The 18,730-nt window shown below is 58.8% G+C and overlaps 1 protein-coding gene across 8 annotated transcripts; it reads left to right on the top strand.

Annotated features, from left to right (window-relative positions):
* Positions 1-2,270: 2,270 nt before the first annotated feature.
* Positions 2,271-17,521, top strand: SH3GLB2 (SH3 domain containing GRB2 like, endophilin B2). Of its 8 annotated transcripts, XM_020874875.2 has the most exons (14): positions 2,272-2,519; positions 6,746-6,887; positions 7,846-7,974; positions 10,796-10,929; positions 11,209-11,301; positions 12,665-12,676; positions 13,454-13,516; positions 14,675-14,824; positions 15,264-15,287; positions 15,825-15,914; positions 16,199-16,299; positions 16,561-16,575; positions 16,712-16,952; positions 17,254-17,521. In XM_020874875.2, the coding sequence occupies exons 1-14, from the start codon at positions 2,457-2,459 to the stop codon at positions 17,359-17,361; spliced, it is 1,365 nt and encodes a 454-aa protein (XP_020730534.1). In that variant the 5' UTR covers positions 2,272-2,456; the 3' UTR covers positions 17,362-17,521. The 8 variants fall into 8 exon arrangements, with proteins under 8 accessions (XP_070310292.1, XP_020730534.1, XP_020730535.1 ...); XM_070454191.1 differs by lacking the exon at positions 7,846-7,974 and having other exon boundaries at positions 2,271-2,519; XM_020874876.2 differs by lacking the exon at positions 12,665-12,676.
* Positions 17,522-18,730: the final 1,209 nt, after the last annotated feature.

Genomic DNA, 18,730 nt, shown 5'->3' with positions numbered 1-18,730 from the left:
TGAGCTGCCTGCATCTGGGGCCAAATCCATTGCTTACTCCCCTGTGTCCTCGGGAAAATCGTAACTTCTCTAAACCTTATTTCCCTTTAATAAGGAAGAGGATACTTTCTAAGTTGTTATGAGGCTCTCACGTGATTATTCACTTTAAAGTGCTCTGTGTTCAGCCTGGCAAGGGCTTAGGAAATTTCGGCCATTGCAATTAGACAAACTGTAATAACCGCGTGTAAACCTAGATAAACAGATGAAACATACAGACCGGGCAGAGACAAGATCAGGAATAACACTTACTGTCTCTCTCGTTCTCCTTTACCCTGTTGTTTTTCTTCCCAGGATCTGACATGGTTATATATCTGTTTGTCCAAGAAGGGAGGGGCCTTGTTTTGTTCACTGCTGTGTCTCTGACACCTAGAACACTGCCTACCACAAAATTAGTGCTGATAAGGTCTTTATGCTTGACCTGACCGAAGTCAGGCTCCTCTAAGCCCTCTACTCAACTAGGTTCAACCAGAAGCTTCCATCTTGTAGAGTGCAGTTTTAGCAAGAATTCTGTGGGGCCAATTTAGCAAAATCTCCAACCCCGGATTTCTGATCACCCTCCACATCTGATCAAATTCTTCATCCTCCATCCTTTATCCATCTTATCACCTGGGCCTGCCTTCAGCAAGAATCTCACTAGTCTTAATGTTCCTGCTTAGTCATTTTCCATCCACTGACCCCTAGTCTGTTCATGGGCTGTAAATCTCCACTTGACATTATTGTATTTGTAGTTGAGCCGAATCTGTCTCCCCTTCTGCAAAACCCCCACTGCACTGGACTCTCTTGAATAGTCTTCCTTGTCATCCTTAACAAGTATCCTGAATTTTTTTTTCTTTAACTGTGCTCAGTGTAGTTACCAAATGAGTGAACATGTTACTATATTGATTTGTAGCTGTTGAAAGGCAATATGGCTGGATGCTGGCTAAATGAATGATACAGTCAGCTACAGACAGACTCTGGAAAATAAGTCAATGATCAATACAAATAGAAATACGTAGTGAACACATAGAAACACACAAAGAAACAGAGATGAACTGCAGGTGTGTGAGTGACATGAACACTGATGATGACTGCATGCAGATAAGAATATAGATCAGTGGTTCTGAACCTGGGGTGCACATTTAAATCACTTGGAAGCTTTTCTAGACTCTACCTGCCAGGCTACACCTGTATGAAGAGAACCAGGACTGGGAGTGGGACCAGGGATTTTTTAGTCCCCCAGGTGACTTGAAGCTCACTCTGGAAAGACAGGCTGGGGTAGAAGATGGGGGACTGGTGTGAGTGCAGGGATGTAAATAAAGCTAGGAATCCAGGGGACAGAGCCAGAGAGGAAAGCGTACAGGCTCAGGAACAGATCTCTCCACTGTGTAAGAAAATGAAGTCTAGAGGTAGAGAGAGGCAAGCAGTGGAAACAGGTTATAAACCCGTTCCAAGCCCCTTGGGAGCGGGGAATATATGTGCAGGCCATCCTTCTGCCTGTCTTGGTCTGTGAGAAACTGGTTCAAGGTCAGCACAGTGTCAATGCCTGGAGGGTCCCTCCACCTAGGCTGAACAGATGCCTTCCTTTCTCTCCTCCTTCCCTCCCTGTTAAGTCCTCACACACACCGAAGAACCAGAAGGTTTCCTGAGGCCAAACAGCCATTCCCCAGAGGTGGTCCTTAGTGTCACTATAGTTGGAGCAGCAGAAGATGGGCGCTGGAGAGGTCAAGCTGCTGGTGGTGGTGGTGGTGGTGGTGGATGGTGGCACAGAAAGATCCAGGCCTAAAGAGGCTGAGAAATAGGGAGCCAGAGGGCCCAGCCTGCGAGGAGGGTGCGAATGAACAACAGGAGAGTCAGTTCAGTTCAGTTCAGTTCAGTAGCTCAAGTAGCGTCCAACTCTTTGCGACCCCATGGACTGCAGCACGCCAGGCTTCCCTGTCCATCACTAACTCCAGGAGTTTACTCAAACTCATGTCCATCGAGTCGGTGATGCCATCCAACCATCTCATCCTTTGTCGTCCCCGTCTCCTCCCGCCTTCAATCTTTCCCATCAGCAGGGTCGTTAAAAAAACAAAACAAAACAATAAACAGGAGAGTAAGAGGCACCAGTGGGGCCGGCAGCCACTGGACGGGTAAGCCAGAGAGGTTGGCCCACCGGCGGCCGCAGGCGGGCAGCCGCGAGCAGCCTCCAGGCAGGCCGCCCCGCCCCGCCCACCCGGAGGCTCCGCCCCCGCGACCGGCGCCCCGCCCTGCGCGCTCTGGCAGGCTCGGGCGGAGGCAGCGGCTGCGGCGGCGGCGGCGGCGGCGGCGGCTGGTACGGACGGGCGGGCGCGCTAAGGGCCGGAGCCCCGGCAGCAGGTGGGCGCGGTGAGGTCTGGCGGCGGCGGGCCGGGGGCTGCCGGGCGGCGCTCGGGCCGGACGCGCCGGCCGTGCGGAGCGCCATGGACTTCAACATGAAGAAGCTCGCGTCGGACGCTGGCATCTTCTTCACCCGGGCCGTGCAGGTGAGGAGGCCGTGAGCCCTGGGCCCCGCGCGGCCGGCGGGCACCCCTGCAACAGAGCCCGGGGTCGCGGGACAAGGCCCTCGCGGCCGCCGCTCCTTCCCAGGTCGCCCTAGGCCCTCACCAGCCTTCCTCCTCTTCTGCGCTGCCCAGTCGAGAGGAGGAGCCCCGGGGCGGCCGGCTGCACTGCCTTGTACTACCCTCTGCGTGGCCCGGGGGCCGGGGAGTGAGCTGGGCCTGCCTCGGCCCCGCTCCCTGGGCGGGAGGTGTCAGCCTCCCCCTTTGCGACCTGCCTGGGCCGAGTTATCCCACTGCCCTGGCGCCCGCCCCGCCCCGGTTGAGGCTCCGATGGGGAGCGCAGAGGGCATCAGGCGGCTCCTGCCACCCTGCCTGTGGCCAGCAATGACTCTTGACTCACGGCCGGCGTTTGGAGGCTTGAGATCCAGGCTCAAGGACTCGTGCACCCGGGCCCCTGAGCCCTTCTCTGAGCCTCAGTCTCCACACCTGTGTAATGGGCTGTCGGAACTGATTCCCTCAGGTCCCTTTTACATGCTTGGCTAGTCAGTCCGGAAGCCAGGAGGGCTGGGGTTATTATTTCCTTTCTGCTCCATGGCAGGCCTGTTTCCTCTTATTTCCCCAGCCCCAGAGGAATGAGGAGAGGGCTGGGGTCTGGCTGAGTGCCCTCCTTGGGGAGCTGTACGCTGGGTGATGCTAGGATTAGAACAAGTCCTATCCATTTGGGGACAAGAAGAGAAACTGAAGCAGCTTATCAGTGAAGACCGGGAGTCAGCTATGGGCATGGATGCCCCCTCTTGTGACTTTGAGAAGGGCGGGGGCTTCACCTCTCTGGGCCTCAGTTTTTCAGTCTTTTGAAAATGGCCTTAGCAACCCCTCCCTCCCAGCATGGATGTGAGTGTCCTCGGCACTCCGTGTGGACATGCTCACTAAAGGCAAGTCACTCTTGGTGTAACGTGGTTAGTATTGCACCCGTGCAGCCTGTGACCTTGGGCCAGTCACTTCTGTGGGAGCCTCCATGTGCCCTTCTGTCCATCAGGAGTGGCACCAAGTCTGCCTCCAAGGGTGGCTGCAGGCTTGGGGCTTGGCCCAGTCACAGCGCCCTGGGAACAGATCCTGTTGTTTGGCCTTGCCGTGGGGGTTGGTTCTCTGGAGGAGCCCGGCCCCAGACTGTCTCTTGGAAGCCCACGTGCCCATGTTTACTAGAAAGCACAGCATCCCGTTGAGGATGGATGCCCCAGAGAGGGTTTGCTGCCCTGGGTTTCCAGCCCTGCCGGTGACCCCAGCCTCAGTGGGGGTGCCTGCAGCCTGGAGCTCGTTGGCCAGCCCCAATCCATCCAGAAGGTGAGGAGTTCGCCCCCTGTGTTGGTATGGCAACCACTCTATCTCCCACATCTAGGAAGAACCTGATCTGCCAGTTTCCGGCTACTGTGGGGCCCTAGCACCCGATCCGACCAGGTCTGCAGAGCCTGGGGCGTGGGGAGGCTTGGGCCCCGTGGCCTGGTGGGGGCAGGCCCACTGGGTCGCCCATACTGGCGTGGGAGCCAGCGCCCAGGCCCCCCGCCTCCAGGGTGGAGGAGGGAGCTGGGAGCTTTATAAATAGAGGCTTTCTCTGGCTCCAGCCGCCCACCCCCTGCTGCTGCCATCTTGCAGGGAGCAGCCTCGGACTCTGCAGTCATGAGCCTCTGAAGCCTGGGCCCTTTCTCTTGGCCGAAATAGGGCCAGGTGGCGGCCCAAAGAGAGAGGGGCTTGAAATGTGGCCTGGGCAGGAGAGCCCACTCAGGGGACCCCCCCCCCCCCACCGAGGCCAGTCGGCCCTGGGATAGGAGTCAGCCTGGAGGGACGAAGGGTGGTTTATTATCAATGTGTGGGCAGCTCCTCTGCATGGGTGCCACCTTGCTGGGTGGAAGGACATGCTGGGCAAGTGCTCAGCCCCTCCAGGTACCGGGGGCACTTTGAACGAGCTTCACCTCATCCCCACCCTGTAAGGAGCGGGACCTGGGATAAGAAGCTGGAGGCCAGATATCTTTTGCACGGGTGATCCTAGGGTGGCTTCTCAGTCCTCGAACTGTGCCTTGAACACCAGGAGGGGTTTGCAGAGTTGATCCTGGTGATGGGAACAGCTCAGCGAAGGGCACCCAGGCAGGAAAAGCTAAAGCATATTTGGGTAAGATGCCAGTAGGGGTGGAGTCGGCAGTGGAAGTGCTAGTACCAATGCTGTCAGTAGTCTGACTGTATTACTAGGAGCAGAGGTAGGAGCGATGATAATAAAAGTCAGGGAAGCTGTAGCATTGTTTTCATCCTAGCGGGGCAGGCAACAGTGGACGTGGGAGGGATGCCCAGGACATTGGAAAAACCTGGTAGGGCTTTGAACGTGGGTGGATGTGTAGTGTGAGGGACAGGTGGCCAGGTGGCCGGGCGGGAAGTGCTGCCCATAACTGTGGCAAAAAGGGGAGGAGCTACTGAGTGTGACTCCATCACCGGAATCAGAGCGGCTGGTCCCACGGGGTAAGGACGTCCCTAGGTGGCTCCTGGGAGCCGAGGAGGGACCTGCGGGAGATCTTTTATTGATGATGATGATGACGTTGACGCCAGCTGACATTTATCAGGCCTGTACTGTGTGCTGACCACGGAACTAAGCACCTCCTGAATATTCTATGAGATGGAAACTGGGAGAGGACCAGAGAGGTGACTTTGCCTGTGAGCCTCAGTTTTCTCATCTGGAAAATGGAGCTAGTGCCACCCCCACCCCCTAAGAGGCTGGGTGAGGGCAGGCCTGTTCAGGGCCTGCTCTGGGAGGCCCCAGTTTGTGGAAAGTGAGGAGGAAGAGTCAGGAGAGCAAGAGTAACTGGCTCCCAGGTGGGGAGCTGCAGGCTCTGACCCTGGCCCACCCGGCCTTGCAGAGAGAAACCCAAGCCCCCATACATAATTGATGGCTGCTGAGCTGGAGCGGCCTGCAGCCGGTGGGGCCTCCCGCTCCCTGCAGCTGGAGCTGTCCTTGGCCTCTGGGTGACTCAGGGCTGCCAGATCACCTGGGAAGGGCCTCCAGACCCCCAGCTCGTGACGACCCTGACTCCAGTGCAGCCCGCCTCTTGCCCAGCCCAGCAGCCCCTTCTATGAAATGGGAAGCTCGCCCATGCTGAGTGCAGAGTCAGCACTGTCTGTCGTTGTCAGAGTTGAGCTCGCTCCTGTAGTTTGCCTCTGACCACCACCCACCACGGCTGGACGGGGCCTTTGACATCAGAAGGGCCAGGACCTGGGCTGGTTTCTGGTTGTTCCCATGTGGCCCCTGTGGCTTCAGCCAGCTCAGAAGGAGGACCCTGTGACATCCTGGCCCCTCCCTGGCCTTGGGGTGGGGCTGCTGAGCTTCCTGGGCCTGAGCATGCCCCGCAGTTGGCTTGGATGAGTTGGCACTGCTCCCCATGTACCATGCCAAGCAGCAGAGACCATCCTCCACCCCACCCCTCTTCCTTCCCATCAGGTCTTTATAGTATCAGCCCTTACACTGGGCACCAAACTCCCTGCCAGATCCTGGCCTTCATATCTTATCCACATCTTTTTTATTTCTTTCTCACAACAAGGGAGATGCTATTCCTTATTATTCCCATTTTCAGCTTAGGAAACGGATGCTCAGAGAGGCAAAGCCACTTGCCCCAGGTCACGTTGCTCATCAGAACTGAGAGTTGAATCATGTCCCTCTGGTTCCGGAACCTGGGTTCTTCCCACTCACTGCCCTGGGATCCCCTTCCCCGGGGCTCCCAGCTGCTCCAGCACCCACTGATCACCCCAGACCTTGCTCTGTGCCGCTTGTGTTCCCTGAGCACTCGTTACCAAGTGCTTCCCTCCAGAGTCAGGCTGGGAGGACCCTCAGTGATGGCCTCCCAGAGGCTCCTTACACCCTAAGTTGTGTTTGATTTTGTACAGGTGTGCATTTGGAGGGCAGGGGGTGTCTGTATCTTTCATTGGATTTCTGAAACAAACCGGGATCCACCGGCTCTGGCCCAACCATCCCATGTCACAGAGGAGCAAGCTGAGGCCCAGGGCAGGGTTGCAGTTTGATCAGGGTCCCAGATGGGGTAGACTGGTTCCTGGCCCTTAGGGCCTGAGTTCCAGCCAGGTGGGAGGGGTAGATGGGTGGGGCAGGGCTGGTCCTCCCTTCCCCCCTGCTGAGTTGTCCACCCCTGAGTGCTCCCCCCCACCCCCCACTCCTGCAGTTCACGGAGGAGAAATTTGGCCAGGCCGAGAAGACCGAGCTCGACGCCCACTTTGAGAGCCTCCTGGCCCGGGCGGACAGCACCAAGAACTGGACCGAGAAGATCTTGAGACAGACAGAGGTGCTGCTGCAGCCCAACCCCAGTGAGTGGACATGGGCTGGCCCTGGGCAAGGGGCAGGGCACTGCGGGCAGGGGCTGTGTAGGTGGGCCTGGGACTTGGGTTAGACTCTTGGGGCTTAAGGCTGCTGGTGGTGGCAGGGGAAGGGGGATGGTCCCCAGTAAAAACAGCAGTCTCGGTGTTGGGTTCCACAATGCACTCACTCTCTGGGACGTGGAAATGCAAGTTTTTCTCAGAGGTATTGAAGAGATACCTGGAAACTGAAACATCACTGGGAGAAGAGGCAGGAGAAATGGGAGCCTGGTCACTGGGGAGCAGGCAACAAGGTTCAGGGACAAAGAAGGCTCGTCCAGGGTCGCATGAGAGCACAGAGCAGGCCCCCACAGCTGCAGGGGAATCTGCCCTGGGGTCCAGAGACATGTCTGCCTGTATGTCTGCTCTTAGCTAAGGCAGTGTGCTCAGAGCTTTCTGGGTCCGGCCAGAGCGCTGTTCACATGTGTGGTGCGTGCATGCATGCTAAGTTGCTCAGTCGTGTCCGACTCTGCGACCCCGTGGACTATAGCCCACCAGGCTCCTCTGTCCAGGGGGATTCTCCAGGCAAGAATCCAGGAGTGGGTTGCCATGCCCACCTCCAGGGGATCTTCCCCACCCAGGGATCGAACCCGTGGTTCTTAGGTCTCCTGCATTGGCAGGCAGGTTCTTCAGCACTAGCACCACCTGTGTGTCATGCTCTGTGAGCCCGTTTTCTAAGGAGGGGGACGTGGAAGGCCCGTCACCACAGCTGGGTGACCTCGGGCAGGTCCTGCAGGTCTCTGGGCCGTGGCTTCTCCCTCCCTGTGAGGGGTTTCACAGGGTCGACAGCCCGTCTCACAGGGTGGGGAATCAGCAGGAGAACGTCCTGGAAGTCACCGGGCTGGGCGCCCTGGTCTGGCCTTGGGCTCCTCCGGAAGGGCCCCGTGGCTTTGGCTGCTGTCTCCCACAGGCGCCCGAGTGGAGGAGTTCCTTTACGAGAAGCTGGACAGGAAGGTGCCCTCGCGGGTCACCAACGGCGAGCTGCTGGCGCAGTACATGGCCGAGGCGGCCAGTGAGCTGGGGCCCACCACCCCCTACGGTGAGCCGCCCCCGCGGCTGGGCGGGGCCGCGGTCTCTGGCCCTGACCTCCCTGCCTCCCTCCTTTCCTTCCTTTCTCTGGTCTTGTATCTGCACATGTGATGCCTGGATTCATTCTGCCTGCAAATACCTCAATCACCAGAGGTGAAAACAGAGTGAGAAATAGACGTCTCCTGGGACTTCCCTGGTGGGCCAGTGACTAAGACTCCACACTCCCAGAGCAGTGGTCCTGGGTTCCATCCCTGGCCACGGAACTAAGATCCTGCATACCACATGGCATGGCTCAAAAAAAAATGGGAGCCTCCTTTACCCACTTTTGGTTTGTGTGCATGTTTTAATGGGATCATATTCTCTTATCTGCGCGATTCTGCAACCTGATTTTCAAACTTGGTGTTGCTTTACAGATTATCTGTTCACAGTAGCACTTAAAGAGCCACCTCAATCTTTGTTTTTTATTAAGTTTTGTTGAGGTACAGTTTAGGTACTGTAAAGTGCACTTGTTTTAAGTGTGTTATTTGGTGATTTTTAGTATATTTAGAGAATTGTACAAACATCCCTCAATCCAGTTTTTTTTTTTGATCCAGTTTATTTTTAAATTTTAATTAATTAATTCTGAACTAGAACATAGTTGATTTACAATATTGTGTTCGTTTCAGGTATACATCGCAGTGATTCTGTTATATACACATATATATGCTCCTTTTCAAATTTTTTTCACTTTGGATTATTTCAAAATATTGAGTATAGCACCTACTGTGCTCTACAGTAGGTCTTGTTGGTTATCTGTTTTATATATTGTAGTTTGTATATGTTAATCCCAATCTAATTTATCCCTCACTCCGCCCCCCCCCCCCCCCCCCGGCTCCCCAGTTTCTCCCAGGTTGGATGCGTGAGACAAGTGCTCGGGGCTGGTGCACTGGGAAGACCCAGAGGGATGGGATGGGGAGGGAGGCGGGAAGGGGGATCGGGATGGGGAACACGTGTAAATCCATGGCTGATTCATGTCAATGTGTGGCAAAAACCACTACAATATTGTAAAGTAATTAGCCTCCAACTAATAAAAATAAATGAAAAAAACAAAAATAAAAAAAACTGAAAAATAAAATAAAATTTTTAATTGGAGGATAATTGCTTCACAGTGTTGTATTCATCTTAAATCTTTAAACATGGTTCCATTTTTTAAAATTTTTTAATTGAAGTATAGTTGATTTTAATATGTGTTTCTGGTATATGGCATAGTGATTCAGTATTTTTGCAGATTATATTCCATCATAGGTTATTACAAAGTAATGGCTATGATTCCCTGTGCTATATGGTATATGCTGTTACTTATTTATTTCGTATATAGTAGTTTAATCCTATACCAGAATTTGTCCCTCCCTACCATTGGGGTTTTGGTGGTTTTTTGTTTTGTACTTATTTGTAATAGCTGCTTAGAAGTCTTTGTCTGCTAAATCTAATACCTGGGCCTTCTCGGAGATAGGATCTGTTGATTGCTTTTCTTTCCCTGCGTATGGACTGTACTTCCCTGTTTATTTGCATGTCTTATAATTCTTCCTGGGTTATTAGTGCTGTTTGTTTCTTTAGAGACTTGCCTGAGCTAATTGTTTAGAGTCTGTTTTCTTTGCTGTTTGCAGCTACTGATGTCTCTGCTTATTTTTCTTCTTAAATTATTCTTTTTACTTTTAAGCCTATTTTCCTAAGGGTTGCTTCCAGGTCAGCATATGTTGGTGATCAGCTAATGATTAATCAGAAGTTGTACTTAAATATCTTGCACCATTAAGGCTTTGCTTATGAATTTATGAGTGGGCTGGGGAACACACTCATGTTCAGGCAGTTTATATGTGTTCCTAGCTTTTACTTCGTGAATGTGCAAAGCCTCCCACTAGCCAAGAATGAGTTGATAGCTGAGGTTCTCTCCTGTCTCTCCCATGCTACACACAGACACAGCCTTCCAGACCACCAGAGCTGTCTAGAGTTTATCAAGGCTTACTGTGACTGTCTCATTTCCCAGATCTCCTGTTAAATTTCTGGCAGGTCTGGTGCTTATTCCATCCAGTCCTCCAGCTTCATGTTAGCTGTGATGTTGGCCTTTCCTGATGATTTGCCATTGGGATCGTTACTGTTTGTGACCATGTCTTGTGGGTTTTTCTGTGTTCCAGCCAAAATCAAGTCCGCCCCCTCCAGCAGCTTCAGGCCTTACCCCACCCTGATAGAGGGGCACACCACAGAACTTGGAGAGAGGGGAGCACACCCAGGCTAGAAAGCCACTGTCTCCATGGTTCTTATCAAGGTCCTGTAGTTCTGGAGTAAATGCTTCTCAGTTTGTTACTTGCATTTGGTCAATTTCCAGAAATGATTGATTTTGACAACTGTGTCCAGTTTTGTTCTGTTTTTGAAGGCGATAGATAGATAGGTACGGGTTGTTTTTTGCCATACTGCCTAGCATATGAGATCTTAGTTCCCCAATCAGGGATTGAACCTATGCCCCCGCAGTGGAAGTGTGGAGTCTTAGCCGTTGGACGCCCAGGTAAGTCCCTGTGTCCCTTCTAGGAGGAGGATTTGCTGAGTTTCTCCCTCTGTTATTCTGAAAGTCCCCCCCCCCCCCTTCTTTCTAATGGCTGTGAAGTGTTCTGGTTTTGGAGTGTCCCAGTATTTATTGGTCAATGGGTATATGGATATACAGATTTTCTCCCATTTTCCCAGGCAGCCATTTCTGCTCTTGCTTCTCAGAACATCTCTCTTGGGGCTCTCTCCTCCCTCCTGAGAGCCAGAGTGGCCAGAGCCTGGCCCGCCTCCTCACCCCCAGCTCTGCTTCTCAGGGAAGACGCTGATCAAGGTGGCTGAAGCGGAAAAGCGCCTGGGAGCGGCCGAGAGAGATTTCATCCACACGGCCTCCATCAACTTCCTCACGCCCCTGCGCAACTTCCTGGAAGGGGACTGGAAGACGATTTCGGTGAGGGGCCTGGGGCCGCATGCCTCCTGGTGACCCTGGCCGCCCTGTCCTCAGAGCCGCGAAACCCAGCCCGGGACCCCGACCCGCAGCCCTTAGGGCCTCCGCAGACGTGGCTCTTGTGGACCAAGTGGCCTGGAGTGTTTGACCTTGCCCATCCGGGCCTCAGTTTCCCTGTCTTGACCAGATGGTCCTGTGGGCTGGTCCTGCTGGGGCCGAGGGTCTCCCATGGCAGCTGTGGGGCTCATGTCCCTGATTCCCTCCCACCCTGCCCCGCAACAGAAGGAGAGGCGGCTCCTGCAGAACCGGCGTCTAGACCTGGATGCCTCCAAAGCACGGCTCAAGAAAGCCAAGGCTGCCGAAGCCAAAGCCACGGTAGGTGTCCTGCTGGACCAGAGCGGGTGGAGGCTCGGGGTGGAGGCTCGTGGTGTTTGGCATGACCTCCCTCCCCGTCCCTGCCTGGAGAAGCCTGGCTGGGGGGCACTGCTCGGGGCAGACCATGTGAGGTCTCGCCCATCTGCTCCCACCCCCGATGGAACCCTGCTGACCCGGAGCTCTGGGTCCCCGGGGCAGACGTTGGGGCGGGGGGCGGGTGGGGGGTGGACCCGCAGCGCCCTCCCCGAGCACAGGGCAGCCTGCAGCCGCCCCAGGCAGACAGCCGGTTGGCTTCTCGCATGCCCCCCGCACTGCCCTCCCTGGTGCTCGGCTCTGTTCCCGGCTCTGCCCGGGCATGGCTCCGCTACTAACAGCACACCCCCCCCCACACTGCTCCAGTGCTGTTCCCTGGGCGCCCCGTCCTGTCCTCAGGCTCCACTGCGCTGGTGTGGAGGTCCCAGGGCTGGGCTGCTTGCCTGCCCAGGAGTGGGTCTCGGGGCCCTTCAGGGAGCCCCACGTCGCTGGACGGAGCCAGGGCTATCTTGGCTCCCCTTCGGCTCAGCCAGGCCGATGGGATGTAGCGTGGGACACGGTGACCAGGGTTGGGAGAGCTGGGCCCCAGGGGCCCGGGCTGCTCGGGGTGCAGGGGCTGCACGGCCGCCTCACACCCCGGGGTGGGGACTCCCCAGGTCAGGTCCGGGACACATCAGGGACACTGGCACCTCTGCCTGCTGGGGCCCTTGGCCAGGGAAGGCCAGGCCCCCCCGCTGCCCAAGAGTTACTTACAGCCCCCCTCGCATTCCCCTCCCTTCGTGTGGCCCCCAGGGGCCAAGGAGCCTGGACGGTGCCCCTGGCGAGAGCCGTGGTGCCTCATCCAGGGGTGTGCAGTCCACACCGGAGGCAGGGCTTCAGCCACTGGCGTCAGGTTGGGCTTGGGTAGAATGAGCTGCGGCTGCCTGAGCGCCCGTGGACGGGACAGGCTCCACGCCCCTCAGGCAGCTCTCTGAGTCCCTTGGCCAGGACAGGCCTTCCTCCGGCAGCCAGGCCGGGGAGTGCTTCCTTCGCCACCAGAGTGACACACCTCCCATCCGGCTGGTTGGCCCAGGCCAGCCCTGAGTATGTGACTTTTAGCAGGACGCCCCCTCCCGAGCTGGGGCCTGGTCCAGCATCCCAGTGGGCCCCAGCCCAGCAGGGCACCCCCCCACCCACCCACCTGCCACCCCTCAGCACCCACACTCCGGTCAGGACTCCTTCCGGAGGGTGGGCTTGTGCGTCCCGGGGGAACCCGCTCCCGCCTGCGCTGTGGACTCACTAACTCTTTGTTTTTGTTCCTTTCCGTTCTGCTTTGGGTAACTTGGCTCAGTGTGAGGGAGATGTGAGTATACCTGTCCCACGTGCTGTGCTGCTTCTGGTTTGCCCACCTCGGCCTGGGGCCTCACGGGGCCGGGCCGGGCCGGGCCAACCAGGCCAGGGAGGGTCGTCCTCCAGGCCTTTTGCAAGCAGCTGGTCTCCCCACCGGGGCCTCCACTATGTGTAGCCTCTGGTCTGGGGGGATGCCAGGCGTTGGAGCCTGTTGAGTCAGCTTTTTGCAAATGTCAACCGCCTGTCACTCTGTCCATCCGTGCATCCATCTGTCCATCCTCGTGGCCGGGGAGGGGCCTGGTCCTTGCTGCAGGAAGGAGAGATGGGGTGTGTGTGGAGGTGTGGATGGAGCGAGCTGGGCGGGGTGGGGGCGGGCCGTGCTTGGAGAACGGTGGGTATAACTGGGGCCTCTGAGTGAGATGAGGCTGGTCCGGGGAAGAGGGGCCGGAGGACCGCCGGGGCTGGACAGGTCTGTGTCCTGCCTGAAGTTAAGGGCTGTGACAGCTGCAGGCTGTCCCCTCGCCGGCATCTGGTCTACCAGACTCCCCAGCATGTCCATCCTCTTGGTCTTTGTCCCGACTCTCCGAGACCCTCACTCAGCCTGCCTCCTGTGCAGGTGGTTGGTGTGCGGAGAAGGGGGTCCGTGTTATCTGTCCGTAGCCTCCTGTCCATGGGGTTGGTGGGTGGGGGTGGCTCCTGGCATCTCCCTGGGGAGACTCTAGGGCAGCCTCCCGGCCTGGCCCCCACCCCGCGTGACTCCCCCTCCCCCGCGAACTCTGTTCCCCGCCAGACGGTGCCTGACTTTCAGGAGACTAGACCGCGTAATTACATTCTCTCGGCCAGCGCCTCCGCGGTAAGCGCCCCTGCCCGCCCCGCCCCGGCTCCCCCTCCCTGCCCCCACCCCCAACACCCGGGGCCTGATGCCAGTCAAGGAGAGCAGGAGCAGAGGGTCAGGCAGGGGCCGCCTGGGCCCTGCGCCCTCGCCCCTCCCTGCCCAACGCTGGAGGTGAGCCTGGCCCGCTGCCCCGTGCAGCCTGGTGGACTCCAGGGGGCCCGAGAGTCCGCCCACCCCCACTCAGCACCCACCCCTGAGTGCCCTGTCCCCCCTGTGCCCGGAGGAGAGGGAGGAGGTCCTGGCCTGGCCTGCTGGGAGGTCACAGACCCCTGGACAGGACTCGAGGATGGCGCTGTCCATCCAGCGGCCACCAGAGTACATCAGCTAGGTGTCGGGGAGGCACCCAGAGGTCTTGAGATCGAGCAGGGCCCCATGGGAAGGTAGACCCAGGGGGGAAGGGCAGCCTGGGGCGGAGGCCCTGAAAATCAGGAATGAGACCCCCGCAGTGGGGGAACGGGCGTGTCCCGAGCTGGCCCCTCTGAAGCTGAGCGTGAGGGCAGCCGTGGGTGGGTGGGCAGGTGGGACCGGGTTTTAAGAGGGTGGGCTGGGCGGAGCGGGGTCAGGAGGACTTTGAACGTCTGGTATCTTTTTTTCCTACAGCTTGTTGAGATCTTGGTGTTTACTGTTTAGTTGGGGAAATAGGCAGACAACACCTGTCCCGTCATGCCTGTCGAAACCAGTGCTGGGCCTTTCTCTGCCTCTCTCTGTCCCTCCTTTCCCTGTGGGTGACATCCTCCCGCACCGCCCACCCCCCCGCGGCTCTTCTCCATCTGTCATAAGCATGTTGCTGTGTGTGTGTGTGTGTGTGTGTGTGTGTGTGTGTGTGTTTGTGTGTGTGTGTGCGTGCACACACGGTCCTGGTTCCCCGGGGGTGTTAACCGCAGTGTCGAGCCCCGGCCCCCTGTGGCTGGCTCACCCGCGTGTGTCCACATGGAGGTCGCACTTCCTGTGTTGTGCAGTTTGCCGAGCGGCACTGGGGTGGGGACCCCTCCGTCCCAGCCAGGCTGGCCTGGGTTTTGCTCTCTGCCCCGCCCAGGCCCCGTGTTAGGGTAGCAGCGGGCCGAAGGAACGGGCCTCCTAAGCCGTGGTGGGGGGAGGGGGGTCTTTCTTCTTTAGACTCTGGAGGACACTTGCCGCCCCCCTTCCTGGGCCGAGTGGAAGGAGGACTATCCAGGAGGGTGGAGACGGCCCTGTTTTTTTCTTGTGCCTTTGAACCCCAGTGTGACTCTGGCACGAGGCTGCCTTTCTCTGCCGAAGGACGGAAAGGTTCAGTGACTGGTCTAGGGTCACACGGTCCTGCCTCCCAGCCCAGCAGCCTCAGCAGAGCGTCAGGGTGGGGTGGGGGACGCTCGGTCTCCCTGGAGACCCCAGTCCGAGCCTGGGGGCTTGCCTGTAGGAGAAACCCAAGCAGGACTTCCCAGCTGGCTGTGCCCCCTCCCCGCATGTGGCATGTGGGGCTGGATGGACTGTGATGTCAGAGCCCCCCTCCCTTACACCAGGCCTCCCCCCCAGCCTCAGCTCCTGGTGGGGTTGTTGGGGGGACGTTGGGAAGCGTGGAGGGGTGGGAAGAGGTTGGGGCGGGGTGTTGGGAGCTGGGGCAGGGGCCCGGGCTCTGGGGTACAGCCGCCCCCCACCTCCGTTCCCCTCCCCTGCTGACCGCTGCCCCCTCCCTCCCTGCTGACCGGTCCTGCTGTGGTCTCTGCAGCTCTGGAATGATGAGGTGGACAAGGTGAGTTGGGGCTCAGGGAAGAAGCGGGGCGGGGAACGGGGTCCCGGTCGCCTGCTGTCGTCGGGGGCAGGTCTATGTCTGGCTCTGAACTCTGCCCTGCAGCCGCGGGGCCATGGTGAGGGGCGGCCACTTCCCCCCAACCCCGCAGCACACCGTGGGCCCTCCGGAGGCCAAAGCAACTGTTGGTTGAATTTGTCCCTGCTGGGTGGTGGCCTCAGATGGACAAATGCATGAGCGTGAAAGGCCGAGGAGGGTGCCTGAGGCTCTGCCTGCCCACCCAGCAACTGGCCTCCTCTGGGGGGGTCCCAAGCCGGGCTAAGGCTCCTCCAGGGGGTCAGGGCCCCAGGCCTGACGTCAGGGGTGAGAGGTAAACCCCTGCCCTGATGTCTGCACCCCTGGGTGGGGGGGTGGGGAAGTCCATCTGCCACAGAAGGGCAGAGGAGACCGCTCCCCAGCGGCTCCAGGGGCGGGAGGAGGCTAGTGGGAGGGCGTCTGGGGGCCATTCTTGCCCTCATGCTCATCCCCTGCCCTTCCCAGGCTGAGCAGGAGCTCCGAGTGGCCCAGACAGAGTTTGACCGGCAGGCAGAAGTGACCCGGCTCCTGCTGGAGGGGATCAGTAGCACCCACGTGAGTCCTGTCCCGTTTCCTCCTCCTGTCATCCCAAGTCTTGTCATCCATGTGTCCCCACAACTCTTTAAGTTCACATTGAGGCAGCTAGTGAACCTGGGTGGGGCAGAGCCCACGGTCCTTAAGGTCCCAAAGCAGGGGTATGGCCCCCTCCCACCCCAGGGAGCAAGAGCCCTGGGCAGAAAATGCCGGATGCCGAGCCAGGGTCTGCAGAGCGTGGGGTGGGGAGTGGGCTGCTTCGTCCGCCCGCGGGCGCCCGCTCAGCCACTGCCTCTTCTCTGCAGGTGAACCACCTTCGCTGCCTCCACGAGTTCGTTGAGTCTCAGACCACATACTATGCCCAGTGCTACCGCCACATGCTCGACCTCCAGAAGCAGCTGGGCAGGTGCCCACCGGGGGTGCCCGACTCCCAGCCCCCAGCTCCCCCGATCTCAGATAGCCCCTGTTAACCCCTGGGGTGGGGTGGAGGGCTGCTGACTGTGGTGGGGCATCACCCCTGCCTCTGGGCCCGGGCACCCCATCAGGAGGACAGTGAGGGGTGGCTGCCTCAGGGACCTCGGGCACGGGTTCTGAGACCCTGGGGTGGGCGGTGGCGGGGACGGCAGGGGTGTCTCACTTCCCCTTGTTTTCCTCTTCACGCCGCCAGCTCCCAGGGAGCCATGTAAGTAGCGAGGTGGCCTTGCCTCTGTGGCCCTGGGCCTGACCAGTGTTTTGTGGGGCACATGGGACCCCCCCCCAAAGAGGGTGGCTCTCAGCTACTGCGACAGGCACCCCCCCACACACACTGTCCTCTCCAGATTCCCAGGCACCTTCGTGGGCACCGCCGAGCCTGCCTCCCCACCCCTCAGCAGTACCTCACCCACCACTGCCGCGGCCACGATGCCCATGGGGCCCTCTGTGGCCGACCTGGCCCCTCCAGGGGAGGCCGCTCTCTGCCTGGAGGAGGTGGCCCCGCCGGCCAGCGGAACCAGGAAAGCCCGCGTCCTCTATGACTATGAGGCGGCCGACAGCAGTGAGCTGGCCCTGCTGGCTGATGAGGTGGGCCTGGACGCCACAGGGACGGATTGGCAGTCGGGGTGCACAGGCCGGTTTAGGGGGCCAGGGGACCCGGGGACATGGGGTCTGAGGACCCTGCATCACAGGCTCCCCACTCTGAGGGGTCCGGGGGGTGGGGGCAGAGCTGGGACCGGCTGGGGGGGACAAAGGTGGCTCCAGCTCTGAGGAGGCAGGCTCTCTGATCCATCTCCATAGAGCAGCTGAGGAGGGGGCGCCCGCCACTGGAGGCGCAGGGGCCCCGCGTAGCAGGGGCATGACCCTCCTTCTCCGTCACCCTCTTCAGCTCATCACTGTCTACAGCCTGCCTGGCATGGACCCCGACTGGCTCATTGGCGAGAGAGGCAATAAGAAGGGCAAGGTCCCCGTCACCTACTTGGAGCTGCTCAGCTGAGCAGGCGCCTCCCCCAGGCCCTGCCCGCTCTGGCCTGGGCAGGGGAATGGGTGCAGCCCTGCCTTGTGTCTGCTGGCAACCCAGCTGCTCAGCATCGGGAGGCTCACCCTAGCCCCATCCTGCCCCTTGGCCGTCCAGCTGCAAGGGGCTCCAGAGGCTGAATGATCCCAGCTCCTCCCCCGGCCTGCTTCTGACCTGTTTCTGGAGCCCCCCCACCCCTGCCTGCGTCCTTGAGCCCCCCAGCCCTCCCGGCTCCTCTCAGGAGGGCGGGCCTGGCTGCAGCAGCTGCGCTCGGAGCCCCAGCCTGTGGGGGGGTCAGTGCAAGATGGGCTGAGGATGCCCTGGGGCGCACACTTGGCAAGAGAGAACACCTGCCTTTTAGTTGCCAAAAGCAGCAGAGGGCGAGGCAGGCAGGCAGGCAGACAGGTCTGTGGCGGGCCGGAGTCGGGGGCGCATCCCCCGGGATGTGCTGCAGTGGAGGGGAGCCTGGCCGAAGCTCCCAGGTGCTAGCCCTCCCCTCCCAGCCCTGTCGCTCAAGCCAAGTCTGGTGGCTGCCGCCTGCACTCCACACATTCACTTTTTAATGGATCTTTTTACTCTGCCTGTCTGCTTGCTCTCTAGCCAGTGACCAATAATAAACTATCCTCTGTGTGCACGTCGCCTGGGCTCCGGTCACGTCGCAGGCCTCACAGGCGGGAAGGGGAAGACGAGGCGGCGGCACGCTGCCACACGGCGCCCTCCTCCTGGGGGAGGGAGTGATGGCCCCCTTTTCCCTCCCAGGGCCCCCATGCTGCTCCTGAGGAAGGGAATGCTGGTCTGCTGCAGCTGCATCGTTTTTTTCCTGAGAAAAACTTGCCTGAACTGGGGCAGAGTGGACTGTGAAATGTGCATGGTGGTTTCCACTTGGGTAACTGACAGCTGCCAGTGCTTCCCAGGGACCCGGCATTGAGTGTGGCACATGCACACATATTCTCGTGTCGTCCTCACAGATGAGGGAAGAAGAGAACAGAGTCACCTCCTCGAGGTTCCGTAACTGGCAAGTGGCCACGCAGAGACTGTAGCCCAGGTCAGCCTAGTTCCCGAAACTTCCCAAGTGATAGCTTTGGTCCACAAGCCAGGTTTTAGATTGAGGCTTGCAGCTGGGCCCAGAACTCTGATTAGGTCCCAAGGAGGCCAGAGACCACCCCACCCAGGGCCCTCTGAAGGGAGGGGAGGCACAGAGCTGTAGACAGGAGGAGCAGGGCTTCAGGAAAGGCTCTAACCCAGTGATCAACTCAGCCAGCTGGTAAATGGGGTTGGGGACCAAGACCTGGGTAGAAGGAAGACCCGAGTGTCCACCCAGTACCCCCCACTCCACTCTGGGCCCCTG

This window comes from Odocoileus virginianus, chromosome 2 (assembly GCF_023699985.2).
Source record: "Odocoileus virginianus isolate 20LAN1187 ecotype Illinois chromosome 2, Ovbor_1.2, whole genome shotgun sequence".
Classification (NCBI taxonomy): Eukaryota; Metazoa; Chordata; class Mammalia; order Artiodactyla; family Cervidae; genus Odocoileus; species Odocoileus virginianus.
The sequence above is the reverse complement of the archived record's forward strand: the minus strand, read 5'-3'. Positions and strand labels throughout refer to the sequence as shown.